The sequence below is a fragment of the Sylvia atricapilla genome, chromosome 14 (assembly GCF_009819655.1).
Source record: "Sylvia atricapilla isolate bSylAtr1 chromosome 14, bSylAtr1.pri, whole genome shotgun sequence".
Taxonomy (NCBI): Eukaryota; Metazoa; Chordata; class Aves; order Passeriformes; family Sylviidae; genus Sylvia; species Sylvia atricapilla.
Window position 1 is genome coordinate 11,797,376 of NC_089153.1, and position 14,301 is coordinate 11,811,676.

The 14,301-nt window shown below is 42.9% G+C and overlaps 1 protein-coding gene across 4 annotated transcripts in view; it reads right to left on the minus strand.

The window, feature by feature from the left end:
• Window positions 1-1,716: 1,716 nt before the first annotated feature.
• Window positions 1,717-14,301, minus strand: part of RNF130 (ring finger protein 130) — a 50,626-nt gene continuing 38,041 nt past the window's right edge. For 2 of the 4 annotated variants that reach the window (XM_066329149.1, XM_066329148.1), the window contains one exon: window positions 1,717-3,434. In XM_066329149.1, coding sequence (XP_066185246.1) covers window positions 3,325-3,434 — 110 coding nt within the window. In that variant the 3' untranslated portion in view covers window positions 1,717-3,324. Of the gene's footprint in view, window positions 3,435-9,557; window positions 9,753-12,520; window positions 12,615-14,301 lie in introns of those variants that run through there. The other 2 variants (XM_066329147.1, XM_066329146.1) reach the window with 2 other exon arrangements.

The window sequence follows — 14,301 nt, forward strand, 5'->3', positions numbered from 1 at the left end:
CTTGAACAAGCTTTTAATTTTTCCAGTGTTGCAAGATTTCCCAAGTCCAGGATGTCAATTACAAATACCAGCTCCCCTATCCAAGATGCTACAGCACAAATCCATTTCTACATCACTGTGCCACTGATCTTCACTGAGGCAAGCCTGCTCTCCCCTTGCTTAAAACCAAGATGTTCAGCTAGAAATAAGATTTAGCAAATACAAATTACATTGCTTATTATTCTGTCACTAGGGGCTTTGTGCTTTCTAGTTTTTAATTTCCATGCCTCTTCTAGCTTTTCTGTATATTCTGGCACACAACTCGTGCAAACAGGCTCAGTTGGAGCTGAGAAATCATAAGGTTTGGTTTTGTGCTAAAACGGTGCCCCAGTGACATTCCTGGTGGCTTTAGGGGAAATCCCTGTGTCGGGATGGGGCAGCCCCTAGGAGAAGGATTAGCTTGGAGAATCAGCACCCCACTCAGGGCTATAAGAGGCTGTCCTACGCAAAACCCAACCGGAGCAGCTCTGTGCTGGCCAGAGACACCAAGACATGTTTGCATTTAACCAGGAACGCCCAGGTATCTGGGTTTATCATAACCTGACTGCCCTCATAGATAAAAACAAGCTCCATAACCTCCTTGAGAGACGATGATTTTCCTCTCAGGCATTTGCGTTCCCCAGGCGCCGCTCCCACGTGCCCCTGCTGATCTCACAGATGCAATTACGAAAACAGAGGCTGCTCAACCGGCCCTTCTGCCGCCCCCGAGTCACATGTGGGTTCAGCTCAGCCAGGCTGGGATGGGGAGCTGTGCCCAGGTCAGGGTTCAGCTCAGCCAGGCTGGGATGGGGAGCTGTGCCCGGGCCAGGGTCCAGCTCAGCCAGGCTGGGATGGGGAGCTGTGCCCGGGCCAGGGTGCAGTTCAGCCGGGCTGGGATGGGGAGCTGTGCCCGGGCCAGGGTGCAGCTCAGCCAGGCTGGGATGGGGAGCTGTGCCCGGGCCAGGGTGCAGCTCAGCCAGGCTGGGATGGGGAGCTGTGCCCGGGCCAGGGTGCAGTTCAGCCAGGCTGGGATGGGGAGCTGTGCCCAGATTAGGGTGCAGTTCAGCCGGGCTGGGATGGGGAGCTGTGCCCAGATTAGGGTGCAGTTCAGCCAGGCTGGGATGGGGAGCTGTGCCCGGGCCAGGGTCCAGCTCAGCCAGGCTGGGATGGGGAGCTGTGCCCGGGCCAGGGTGCAGCTCAGCCAGGCTGGGATGGGGAGCTGTGCCCGGGCCAGGGTGCAGTTCAGCCAGGCTGGGATGGGGAGCTGTGCCCAGATTAGGGTGCAGTTCAGCCGGGCTGGGATGGGGAGCTGTGCCCAGATTAGGGTGCAGTTCAGCCAGGCTGGGATGGGGAGCTGTGCCCGGGCTCGCCGGCGGTGCCCGGAGCTGTCGCTGCCTGTCCTGCACACCCGCTGGCAGAGGAGGGATGCTGACCACGACCCGCTGCTGCCTCAGCCCCTGCGGCACTTCCTGTGACCTTCACTTCTGCTTTGTAGGAGAAAGTGGGTGTCAAAATCGTGCTCTTAAAAATGTTTGGGGCTTCAGCGCATTTCCAGAGTGAGCTGAATGGCAAGAAAAGTGCATTCGGTAAATATCAATGTGGGTATTATGAGAAAAACCTCCCTACACTTCACGCCACCCACTCTTGAATTATCAGATTAAATAAAGCTGACGCACAGCAACAAAAGTCAAAGCATGCTCGGCGAAGAGGCTCATTTCCTCATTTTACAGAGCTGGGTTTTTCTTTTTCTCTTGAACATCCATGTTTAAAGACACAACTGAACCACACTTCAGAAAAGGATATATGTTAAGCAGACTGCTATACAATTAAAAACATTATAAAGGAGAGTAAATTCCCCTGCTTGTAGCGAAAGCAGGTGAAATTAAAGCATGGCAGGATAAATCTTACCTTTCTTTTTGGCTTAACTGATTTTTCAAGATTCCTTTACAGAGAGTGAAACTGTGTTTCACATTACAAGGACACAAATGAGTTTTTACACCTACAGTAACTTTGACTGCAATGGAGAAAAATCCAAACATTCATTAACAGCTTATGCATTGTCCGGTAGGAAACGGCGGAGCAGAAGCGCTCGCTCCTCCACGTCGGCTCATTTGAAGAACACTGTGGATGACTTAGCTCCAGAGGTTCCTCTCTCGCTCTCCATTTCTGCATTGTTCTCTCAGAAGCTTGCAAGCAATATCCATTTCCCCACTGCTTTTGTCACATGCTGGTAAAAATTGATTTTTCCTGCAGCGTGTCAAAGCAGTAGCTGCTTTCCTTTCTTCTCCTGCTTTCTCCATTCCCGTTATTGATGTCAGTGGGAAAGGGCACAGCTCAGAAGAAGGTATTTGTTAAATAACTGTTGCAGATCTCAACAGGAGAGTGGGATAAGAAGCTTACCTCTTTTCTTCTCTGTGTAATGCCAACATGCTGGCTTTTAAAAAACCTCAGTGAAAAATTTAGTGGATTTTTTACCCCCCACCCCCCAAAAGAAAAGTTATGTGAGAAAGAAAGCTGATTTTATTCCTGCATATTTCAAAAAGTCTAATGGTTTTTAGGTAGATCAAGTGCTGGTTCTGTGAATGTCCTCTCTACAGAAAGAGACTCACTTGACTTCAGCACACAGAAGGACCAAAAGTATATTCTGTGTATACCATTCTTCTCCTGCTTCAATCAAATTGGAGAAAAAATCCAAGCATCAAGTTTCTCGAAATCTTTCTGCAAATGCAGGTCCTCTCTGCAGCTTGAACATCAGACTGGCTCGCCACTGTCCGGGGTTAAGTGGGTTGTAGGAAACTCAATGCACTTATGAAGGTCCCTCTCAGAAGGGGCTATTTCACAGTAAGGTTATGGATTGACCGAGATATACGAGTGCTTTTACCAGTCACTGGCCATCTCCTCTACAACCAGTTCCCTTTCTGACATTGCCCAACCATCCGGACAACTAAAAAATTGGAAACAGCAGACGCCTGTGTAAGAGACGCATTTGCAGTTCATCACAAACTCTTAGGGCCACCGTAAAACCTCTCCTGCATCGCCGCGGCTGGGCCGACACAGCTCCCCATGCTGTTACTCAGCAATTTCCATCAGACAACCTTGCTTGCGCACAGCTCTTTGTCAGCACAAAGACGCCACCCTCAGAATCCACCACAGCTGGTCTTCGTCTGTGCAAACGAGAAGGCGGGTTCGTGTTCTGGAAAAAGCAGCTCTTCTTCAGACAAAGGAGATCCATGGAAAGAGTACACAACAATAGGAATGAGAAATGAAAAAAACAGAAAAAGGGCCAGGAAGGAGCATGGATTCCTTTCAGGTTTTGTTCTCGTCGTACATGTCCAAGGCAGGCTCGATGGTGGAGAACTCGCTCTCGTAGACCAGGCTTCGAGGGGACAGAGAGTTACGATGGAAGAAGTGACTGCCTGCAAGAGGTAGAACAAAACCACATCAGCAACACACATGAACACTGAGTAAAGCATCCTCATACCTCGCTGCTGGATGCAAACATGGTACACGTGGGAAAAACAGACCCCCTTCAACACAAACCAGTAACAACCATATGAAACATTTCACCTCTGTTCGTGTGCTTCCCTGCCAATTCAAAGCAACTGCTTTCCATATGCATGAACAGTCACACCTCAAATAGCTCTTTCAGATAAAAGAGGTCAAGTCTGAGCAAGGCCAAGGCAGGCCAGAGTTTCACACTCGCTGCTGGCTGTTGATTTATAACCTTGTAAAGCAGGGATGTGCTCAAAAGACCCCGAAATCTCTGGTCAGCATCAAAGCTCTGTGCCCTACACCAGCACAAAGTGCTTCAGCTTGGGTTCAAAAGGAATGAGCAGCAGAGTGAGGGGTTTCCCAGGGATCATCCCATCGATGCTGCTGGAAGCCTGACCTCCTCCAGAGATCAGCAAACTCCATCCACGAGTCACCTTCTAGAAGCAGCCACCTATGGATTTCCTTAAACATAACCAAGAAGACTCTTTTCCAACACTGGCAATACCCGAAACAAGTACATGTGGCTGTTGATAAACTGGGGAGTGGAAGTCCATTTTCTTTCCTTGGTGGCCTGCCATTCCCATGGCTCTCTGAATCCACAGATGTGTTTTTGCAAGAATCCCAGCCCTCCTACTGCACAAATGATTCTCTCTGAAAGCATCTATCATCAGATCAGGCCCTTGGCCAAAACGCTTCATTACCTGGTTTCTCGATCCCAGGGGGGATTAGCTGGGAGCAAGGCTGCTTAGATTAAATACTCCAGGCAGCTACATGAGCCAAACTGGAGGCAACTGAAAAGCTTCCAAGTTCATAAAAAAGGCATTCAACAAACTAAGGTGCCTCCAGTTTCAGGCATCAGTGAAGCAAGATGCTTAGGGAATTGTAGTTTTAGCCCTGGCAGATTTTAGCTGCTTAAATCCCCCTTTCTTTGCCAAATCTTGAGTGCAGCCTACCCCATTCTGAAATGAAGACCTTTTAGAAGATGCAAGAAAAGAAGAATTCAGCTGCTACTGTCCAAAACCCCTTTTCTCCTTTCCCACTCACGCTAAAGGCACAGACTGTGTACCCAGGTGAAATTCTTGCTGACAAATGCCCAGCAGGAAAATGGAGCTGGGCAATGGATCTGCTACTCTTTCACAAGCAAAAGTCAGTGCACACACTCAGTCCACCATTTGCAGTGAGAATGGGAAGTTGTCATAAGCAAATTAATTTTTCATCTTGTAGTTAACTGAAAGAAGAGTGAAAATAGTAGCTACATTGCACAGGAGTGGACTGTTGACTCTGCCAGGAGCACATATCCAGGTACTTGAAACTAGTGGGTTGTCTTGGAATATACTTCCAGAAACAGTTGGTGGGGAATGATAAACACCTGTTTTCTGGATCTGAACCATCCCCTAAATTTACAGGTTTCTAAAACTGGGCAATGCTTAAAATAAAAGCAAGTAAATAAAGAAATGTTGAGTGTTTAAGGAAACATAAAGCTTGAACTGTGACTTCCAGATTATCATGGTCTGTCTCCAACAGCTGGACTCAATGACCTCCGAGGTCTTTTCCAACCCTAATGATTCTGTGATTCAAGAAATGACCCCCCCCACAAAAAAAAACCAAAACCAAACCAAATCAAACCCCCAAAAAACCCCAAACAAAGAAACAACCAACCCCCTCCCCAAAAAACCCCACAAACAACCACCAAGCCCTGACCCTGTTTTGAAATTATACCAGATAAAATTGATTTCAAGACTGTGTTATGGGTCAGGATCGTTTACTTTTTTGATGAGCAAATCTCATTTTGCAGTTGAAATAAGCTGTGAATATTGGTATCTCATCTCCCCTTCCTCCACCTGCTGCAATATTACACACAACCAACGCTCTAACATACCAAAGGGATTCTAAAAGCTTGGTGCTGCTTTTGTTTTTATTACACAGAAATAAAACATGGGATTAGGAAGCAGACAGCCCAGGCTGTCATTTCCTCTGTGTGCACCCAGACTTCCACTCCAGCAGCTTGGAGGGAGTGATTTAATCAACAGGGAGACAGGTCATCTGACAACAAGTATTTTATATTAATCTGGAAATAGACAGTGTACATCCAACACCTCTAAAATTCTTTAGTGTGATGTTTTTGTCCTTTTTGGCAAAGGAAACTTAAGCCACCCACTTCCAGGGAGGCTGCATGTTTCCATACAGATAGACATCTCTTGGCTTCCATACACTTTTGAGACACATCGTTCATTCTTTCCCTAAGTGTCTCCTCTCCCATCCAGTGCAGCCAGCCCAGAGCTGAGAATACAGCTGCTGTTTAGTGTTTTCCACCACTCAATCTTCAGGTGCTCCATTAACCAGGTCAGGAACACTGCCCACAGCTTACAGCTGGAGTAACAGGGCACCGTGACCCAGCCACGCTCCTCTTAATGCAGAAAATTGCTACTGTTTGTTTAAAAATGTGGCATCGGTCCAGCTGATAAATTTACCTAATAAATGTATTTTAAGGACGAGTACAAACATCCGCAGTTCCAAATTCAGCTTATGAATCTGTTCTTCCTATTTTCCACTTACCAAGAAAGATCAAGATTTATCTCTTGATAAAAAACCGAATGCTTTGTACAGAAAACAAATGGGAAAGCTGCATGCAGTTTTTATAGATGAAGATTAATCCTGTAGTGCTCTCTGCCACTATTCTTCATTATATCATTTAAAATAACTTTTCAGCTAACTTGCATTGAGTGTGAAAATAAACATACTACCCTGGAATTGATCTTTATACCTACCATAAGATGCCACCAAAGCGAGGACAACACCAAGGCCAAAAACTCAAGAGATACAACCCTGCAGGTGCACCAGGATCAAATATCACCTGGTGTTCCCTTTCCATCTGAAAGTATCTTAATTCTCTTAGTCATTAATCAGGGCCATCTTCTGCCACAAGCTGCAGTCCCTTTCACAGCTCCTCCAACAAAGACTTCTTACTACGGAAATCTGATCAGAGCACTCCCTACCTTGATCTGTTGTAGACATCCTCTCAGTTAACGAACAACAGAGTGGAACTATTTCATAAAGCACCCCTTCCTCAAAGCCAGCTTAGCAGGATGACTTTAAAGCAACTGCTTTCCATATGCATGAACAGTCACATCTCAAATGGCTCTTTCAGATAAAAGACATCAGGTTTGAGCAAGGCTGAGGCAGGCTGGTTTTGCACTCAGTGCTGGCTGTTGATTTACAGGCTTGTAAAGCAGGGATGCGCTTCCTCAGAAGACCCAGAGAGACATGGTTACCATTGTGCAGACATGGTGGGACGACTGGCACAGCTGGAGTCCTGAACAGATGGCTGAAAACTCTTCAGAAGGGACAGGCAAGGAAGGAGACCCCACTTCCCATGATTTACCAGCAGTCTCAGATACCTGGAGAGGACCCAAGTGATTGTGACACTCGGCTACAAGAAGGGCTGGAAGGAGGATCTGGGCAATTGCAGGCCTGTCAATTGACCTGGTGCCAGGGAAGGCCATGGAACAGATCATTTTGGTGCTGTCACATGGTGTATCCAGGACAAGCAGGGGGTCAGACCCAGCCAGCGTGGGTTTAGGAAAAGCAGGTCCTCTTGACCAACCCGGTCTTCTGACAAGGTGACCCAGGAAAGAAAGGCTGAGGATGTATCTGCCTGTACTTTGGTAGAGTTTGACACTATGTCCCACAGCATTCTCTTGGAAACTGGCTGCCCATGGCTTGGACAGGTGCACCACACATGGGTTAACGACAGGCTGGATGGCTCAGTCCAGAGAGCAATGAGGACAGGAGTTACATCCACAGTGCTCAGAACTGGGGCCAGCCCTATTTAATGTCTCCATCAATGATGTGGATGAGGGGATTGAGTGCACCCTCAGTCAGTTTGGAGCCAACACCAAGTTGGGTTGATCTTCTGGAGGGCAGGAAGGCTCCACAGACAGGTCTGGATAGGCTGGATCAAGGTATTTAAAAGATATAGATGTGGCACTTGGGGACATAGTTTAGTGGTGGGCTTGGCAGTGCTGGGTTAATGGTTGGACCTGATGACCTTAGAGGACTTTTCCAACCTAAGCAGTTCTAAGTATGATTCTACGGAAAACTTCAGTGATTTCCTTCTTCTGTCAATCCAGAGTAAAAAAAAAAAAAAAAAGAGTTTCTGGGACAATGTAGAGTCTATCTTTTAATGTATTTATTTCATTTACAGATAAACATGCACTGGTTGCTTGACTCTAAATAACCCAGCAAAAGTTGTATCATTATTAACACTTTGTAGAGAGTTGTTAGGGGCTCAGAAGAAAAATTAGGAAAGATGATGCTGAGTTATTTAAATCCTCCATGGAGGGAAACGCACTGAAAAGTCCTGTCAACCCTTTTGCTCCAAATATCACTCAACTTCTCCTTCTGCTGCTGTTCTGAGGAAGAAACACAAAATGGAACTATTATGGTGCCTTTTGCATCTGGGTCACTGCACTGTTCACATGGTCCCTGCCCAACAGCATTAAACAGCACTTACGGAATTTTGTTTCAGGAGACAAGCACAAACTTATCAGTTTTACTACTGCTGTTGAGAGATGAGTGAAAAGAACATGTATCATATCTTGTTCCCTAAATCATGCTCTAACCACATTCCTCCATTTTTGGCAACAACACTCACTTGACACATGCTGTACATTACAAGCACACAGCACTCAAACACAGAATGTTGAGGGTTTTTTTTTCCTTCTCATGAGTAAGTCCAATGGGGTTTTCCAGTCTTTCAAAATGCACTTACTGCTCTATTGATTTGTTTCCATATTTCTTTCAGAATTTCACAAGGACATTGAAGAAGAGCTCTATTAAATGCACTGAAGCTATCACATTCTTCATTGCCTATTACAAAAGCTGCCTTCTCAGCTGAAGCCTGATGGACAAATAAGAATTAAGAAACTATTTTAATGTAGCATCTGGCTGTGTTCCTAAATTCTGAAAGTGCCTATACATAAAAATAAAATTAAATTAAAGCTTCTAGTTCCCAGTACATAAAATAATTAAATCTTACAGCAAAACTGCTTCTCTCTGTTCATTTAATTAAATTAGAAAGGATTCACTTTCTATATCTTGATCCGAGAACAACAAAAACAACCAAACGTAGAATAGTTCTTAACTTCTGTCAATTACTTTCCCTTCCCAACTTGTTACTTTGATTTACTCATCTCGTTAAGTCAGGCATTAGCATTTGGCTGCGTCTCAGGCCTCTGTGTTTTAACTGACTGCTGTGAAATTACTCACACAGGGCTTGCATAACTTGCATGAAACAGCCAGAGTGAGGACAGCCAGGGGAGATGTTTTCCCTCTGTCTCCTCACCAGTACAGAAGCCATGGCAAGAAAGAACATGCTTGCACAGAGTTCCTACATTAAATAGAGTTATCAGTTTTCCATGATCTGAATTTGAACAAAAACTAACCCCCACCACTGATATGAAAGGGGCTTCACACATGGCAGAGGGGGAAATGCTGCATTTTCACTTGTTATTAGGAAGGAAGAAATGGTTTAGAGCAGCTTCACTTTTTTATCAAAAGGAGGGTGGGGTGAAAGTAAAAGAAAGGTTTATGAGTTGTGTTTTGAGACAACATTGCAAATCTCCAGCAATGCCTGGTCTCAAAGAATAATGCAGTGCTCCCAGGGCAAATGGGAGTGTTACAGGAAAAGAAACTGAGAAAATTGTTTTATTTCAAATTAATTCTCAGATGGAGTCAAGGTAAGTCCATTAGAGCAGAATTGACAGCTTGACACAGCTTTTTCCCCAACAAGTTGATGTGGAATGATTGCTAACAACACTTTTAATAAAGTCACTTCAGTGGCAGTTAAGTCACTTGAGTGGCATCATAACAAGGGCGCTGCATGAGATTTTCACTACTTAGCTTGTGTCTCAAATGAATGGAGAATAATAGAGATCTGAAAAGATGAAACCATTCAAAGGAAATAAAGCACCTTGTAAAATTTACAAAATGTTCTCAGACTTGAGTACTAACACAGAAAGCCTAAGAAAAATGAATTTCTCACAGAGTAAGATTTCATAATTAAAGTTTTTTTATTTCTTCACTTTTTCTTTAATACAAAGCTTTGGCATCAGCAAATTTTATGAAAAAATAGAATGTACTAAATAATTGCTTGTGCTGCATGATCAATAAATGATGCATAAAAATAGGTGTCTCTCTCCAAGGCAATCGGCCGGAAAGCGTTTCTTCAATAGCATTCTGCTCTGCAGGGCAGAAAAAAAAGGAACAAAATATTTATGTTAAAGTTAATACTGCCAGTATTAAAAAAAAAAATCCTGTAAAAGTAAGTTAGTGAAAAATGACTAATTATACAAAGCCAGAGCATTAGGAGACATCTGTAGTTGTCACATCATTCCTACTGGACAAGCAGAGGTTTGAGCACTTCTAAGCTTTTGAGGACACTCCATCTGCTACTGAAAACTTTCTCTGGGTGGTGCTATCCAACATTTGGGCTTTTTGGGCTTAAACCCCCACTTACACAGTAATTTCTGATTGTTCTCTAGGAAGCAAGGCAAATTGTGCTGCTTCTGTTCCTTTCAAACACTGTCTAAAACTTTTAATACTAGTACTCCAAGGGTATTTTGAGAAAATGAGAAAGCAGCTGGTTCCTTATTTTATCACTTAGACAATGTTTACTTCTATCACAATTATTTAAAAATGCATGTTTGTGTATTTATACATACACACAAACATACAAACACACAGCTAAATATGTATATACTCACAACTCTAGAACTATTGCTCTAAATAACTATTTTTAAGTTGTGGGAATAACATAGCAAAAAAAAAAAAGTACAGGATATGTTTTTAGGTGAGTTTTAAAGCAGAATTTCAAGTCTTTTACTTCCATCAACATATTACATGGCCTCATTCTTGCTACTGCTGTTTTTCAGTAAGAAAAGCCCCTCAGACTCCTCTTGAAAAACTACCATAAGAAAGGCAGGGCATGCCAGCATTGCTTTTTACATGGAGAGCAGTGGAAAAAGCAGGTAGGCTGTTTAATAGAAAAAGCAATGAGAAGGAGTGGCCATATATATCTGGCATGATAATTCAGTACAGAAAATTCTTTGTCTGGCACTGGGAAGGTGTCAGTAAAACAATAACTGTTAGCATTAGTGTAATTTTGAAGTGTCTAAAATGAGTAGTCGAACCCAGCAGCACTTGTGGAGGCTGCTCATATCCCAAAGGATTCAGAGGAAGAGCTGCTGAGGTTAAAGGCCACAGCCAAGAACCTCAAGTGACCCAAATTAGTGATTTTTGAAGCTCTGGTTTCTGAGTTGTGAGTTTTCTCATCTGTCTCAAGCACACACTCTATGTGCTTGCATTTCAATTCCTATCACTCAGAAAAGGAGCTCTCCTTGTATCAGCACACCCTTTGTACTGAGGGAACATCACTGTGAAAACACTTTGCTGGAGGCTCAAAGTCCCTGCCAATGTGCAGCAGCTTGTCCTTGCAGTAAAAACACTCCCATATCCCACTGAGTAACAAAAAGAAGAGTTGCAAGGCAAGGCAGAAATGCAGCTGCTATCAGTGCCCACATCTGGATGAGACTTCATGGGCCCCAGCTCCTCCTCCTTCCCAATGATGTGCAAGTGCCCAGCAATGCAGACATTCCTGTTCTGCAGCTCATCTTGCCCCACGCCTTCCCAAGCTACTTTTCCACGTGGATTAAAGATTAACTACGTTCAGCTGCAGCTATGTTGCCACAATGCTGATTGATGGCTGCAACTTCAAGATTTTGACAAACGGAAAAAAAATCAGTAGATTTGGTTGGGCTATTTGAAATTCTAAAAGTTTTCTTCATGAAGCCTTTTTGGAATCAGTGTATGAAAAGAGGAGGAAGATTTGCAAATTAGTGGTAATAAAAAAATCCCTGATGACCAATATTATGGACCCTCCTGAAAATCATTAGCTTGAGACTGCCTAAAATTTTACACTGGAGGCTATTAGACATGTTTCCATCTTATTGAGGCCACCTTATACTTTCCAAATAGCAATAGAAGAAAAAATAATCATCCAAATCCCTTCCCTTATCTCAAAAATAAAAAAAAAAAACCAAAGCAAATGTTTATAAAGCTGCATTTCCCAGCTGCATTTCTTTGGATCTCACCCCACTTCTGGTAGAGAGATCAGCACTTTATTGGAAACTCAGCTGTGTCAAGATGTTCAGAGACAAAGAAAGATGTTGACATTTTGCCTTCCCAAACAAATAATTAAATTAAGATTAACATATATCCTGAGCCCAGATAGTCTATACACCTACATGAAAATAACTAGATGTACCTAGTTAACAGATCTGCAGAATAAATTTATACTTGCCCACACACAGAATTATAAAAAAAAAGACTGAAATCATCTGCTAGGATAATTTCTTGTCCAGCCTGCCTGAAGTGAGGCTGGGGTTTTCCATACAGGTTAAGAAAACATGGAAGGAGGCATCCCTTCATTTAAGAAAGAAGAAACAGTACTGCATTCAGTGCTTTCATCTCTCCCTCACCTATTTAAAGACTTTTTTTTTCCCCTTAGCTGAAAATGTGCCAACTAGGAACACAGTATCTTTTTTAATATGAAATTGGACTATAAAATTGAGGTGAAAACTGTCAAAGGTAATTGCTGGTAATAAGTTTTGGCTCTGGCATGTGAATTTTGAGCATAGAAATTTAATGGCAGAAATCTAATGTTTACCTAGAACTTTGATCAAAAACTGACCATAAATATTCTCTGTTTTTCCCTTTTCATGTCTCTACTTAGTAAAGAGATTTCCTCAGACAACCTAGCTAAATACAAACTGAGGGACTTCACATGTTACCCTGAAACCTGCTGTTAACAGAGACACCCGCCTTTGAGGAAAGCAGGAAATGAATTTGATTCCTTGAAAAACTACACATTCCCCCTCCTATTGGTATTCCCAATGTTGTCCATGACACACACCCACCAGAAATGCACAGAAACATCTGAGTATTTACTTACTCATTAGCATTCAAGCTAGCTGTGGCTTTGATGATCATGTAGCAGAGTGTAAGGGCACTGAGGAGGCCAAAACTGGCAATAATAAACCATTCTTCTGTTGACAAAGGAAAGGGAGGAAATCACTCGTGGGAGAAAGCGATGCCAATATTTCCCTCAAACACCACTGGCGGAAGGCAAGAGGCTTCTAAGCCATGACTGGCCCCAGGAGGTGAAGCAGAAGGAGGTTAAGCCACAGAGTTACTGACGGGAGAAGGCTAGCAAAGAAGAAGCGGAGAGAGGTGCAGAAAAAAAGCATGGCACAAACAGTATTTCCTGGCTGAGCCCAAGGGTTAGTGATAAAGGAAAGTTACTTAACAATGTAAAGTGAAATGTGGGATCAAGGGAGAACATAATGAAAACTCTGTCCATCCCCAAGTCAGAAAGACGACTGTCAGGTTGGGTTAGGTTTGGTGAGATGCAGTTCTTTCACATACGCACACCCAAAGTACTGTCACACTTCAGCTGTGTCTTTACCCCGCCCTCCTGAATTTATGCTATTTAAAACCCAACAAAAATCAGGAAAGAATGCTCAGCAGTAGAACAGGACTAGAGTTTTCTACTTAATAGACAGATATGCCCACGGAAAAATAATTTCAATACACACACACACATATTAAATAAAAAGTAATATAAAGAAAAGAATATTCACTATTCAAAATTCTTCACAGGATCAACCTGGCATACAGTAACAGTTCAGAATACAAACACTGTTGTTGAATACAGCTTTTGGATTAACTCTCATGCATCAAAGAATGCACGTGTCATCTATAAAATACAAACATTTCAAGAGCCCTTTCTAAAGTTTTACTTTAGAAACACTGACAGAATGAACTGCTTGTGGTTATTTCTTGTTTTACCCTGGCATCCCATCTGTGCACAAGCAGCACTACAGCTGGGAACAGATAGTAAAAAACACCTTCTGAAAAGGCAATTAGTAAAAAGTGAAAACTACAGTTTTCCCACCCATGACAAGGAAGCAGCACAGCAATGGATCTGTTCTTCTTCAACACAATTGAGTGCACAGTGAGCCAGAGGTTAAACACTGGATGGCAAAGTGACTTATTTGGTTTGTGGAGAATCCAGATTTTTATGTGGATTTTCCCATCTCAGATCAGGACATTTCTAGATATGGACTACATATTTCATGAGGTGAGGTTTGCTGGTTTTTTTTTAACGAGACATTTACTTTGCTATAGCACCTAAAAAAAACCACTCTAATGAACTGCATTAGTTTCAATGCCTTGTATACATGTATCAGTAGCAACCAGTGTTACTAAGTTAAAAATCTAGATCACAGATGCACATAAACAAAATATGAGAAGAAAATTCAACTGTTGTACTGCATCGATTCTGTTTTTGCAATTCAGCCAGAAAAACAACCATTCATGCATCAAGTGGAGACTGTACAGCATATGGAAAACGGATGCAATTCCACACATACTGTATTTATAGTGCTATTGTACATTAAAAACCCTAGGTAAATTCCAGTAAGTGGAAATTTTCCATGCTGCTCTTACGGATAAGAGATTTCAAGCAGTGCAGGAACAGTCTTCTGATGTTATAAAACACTTGGACAATACTCAAATGTTGGTACATCAAATGCTTCTTTAATTCACAAATTTTGTAAGAAAAAAACACCTGCTAAGTGACGTCAGAATTCCAGCAGCAATGTTCTCAGGGGAAAAAAAAATGTCTGCAGAAATAGCTACCAGTTAAAATATTTATATTTGTATAAATTATTG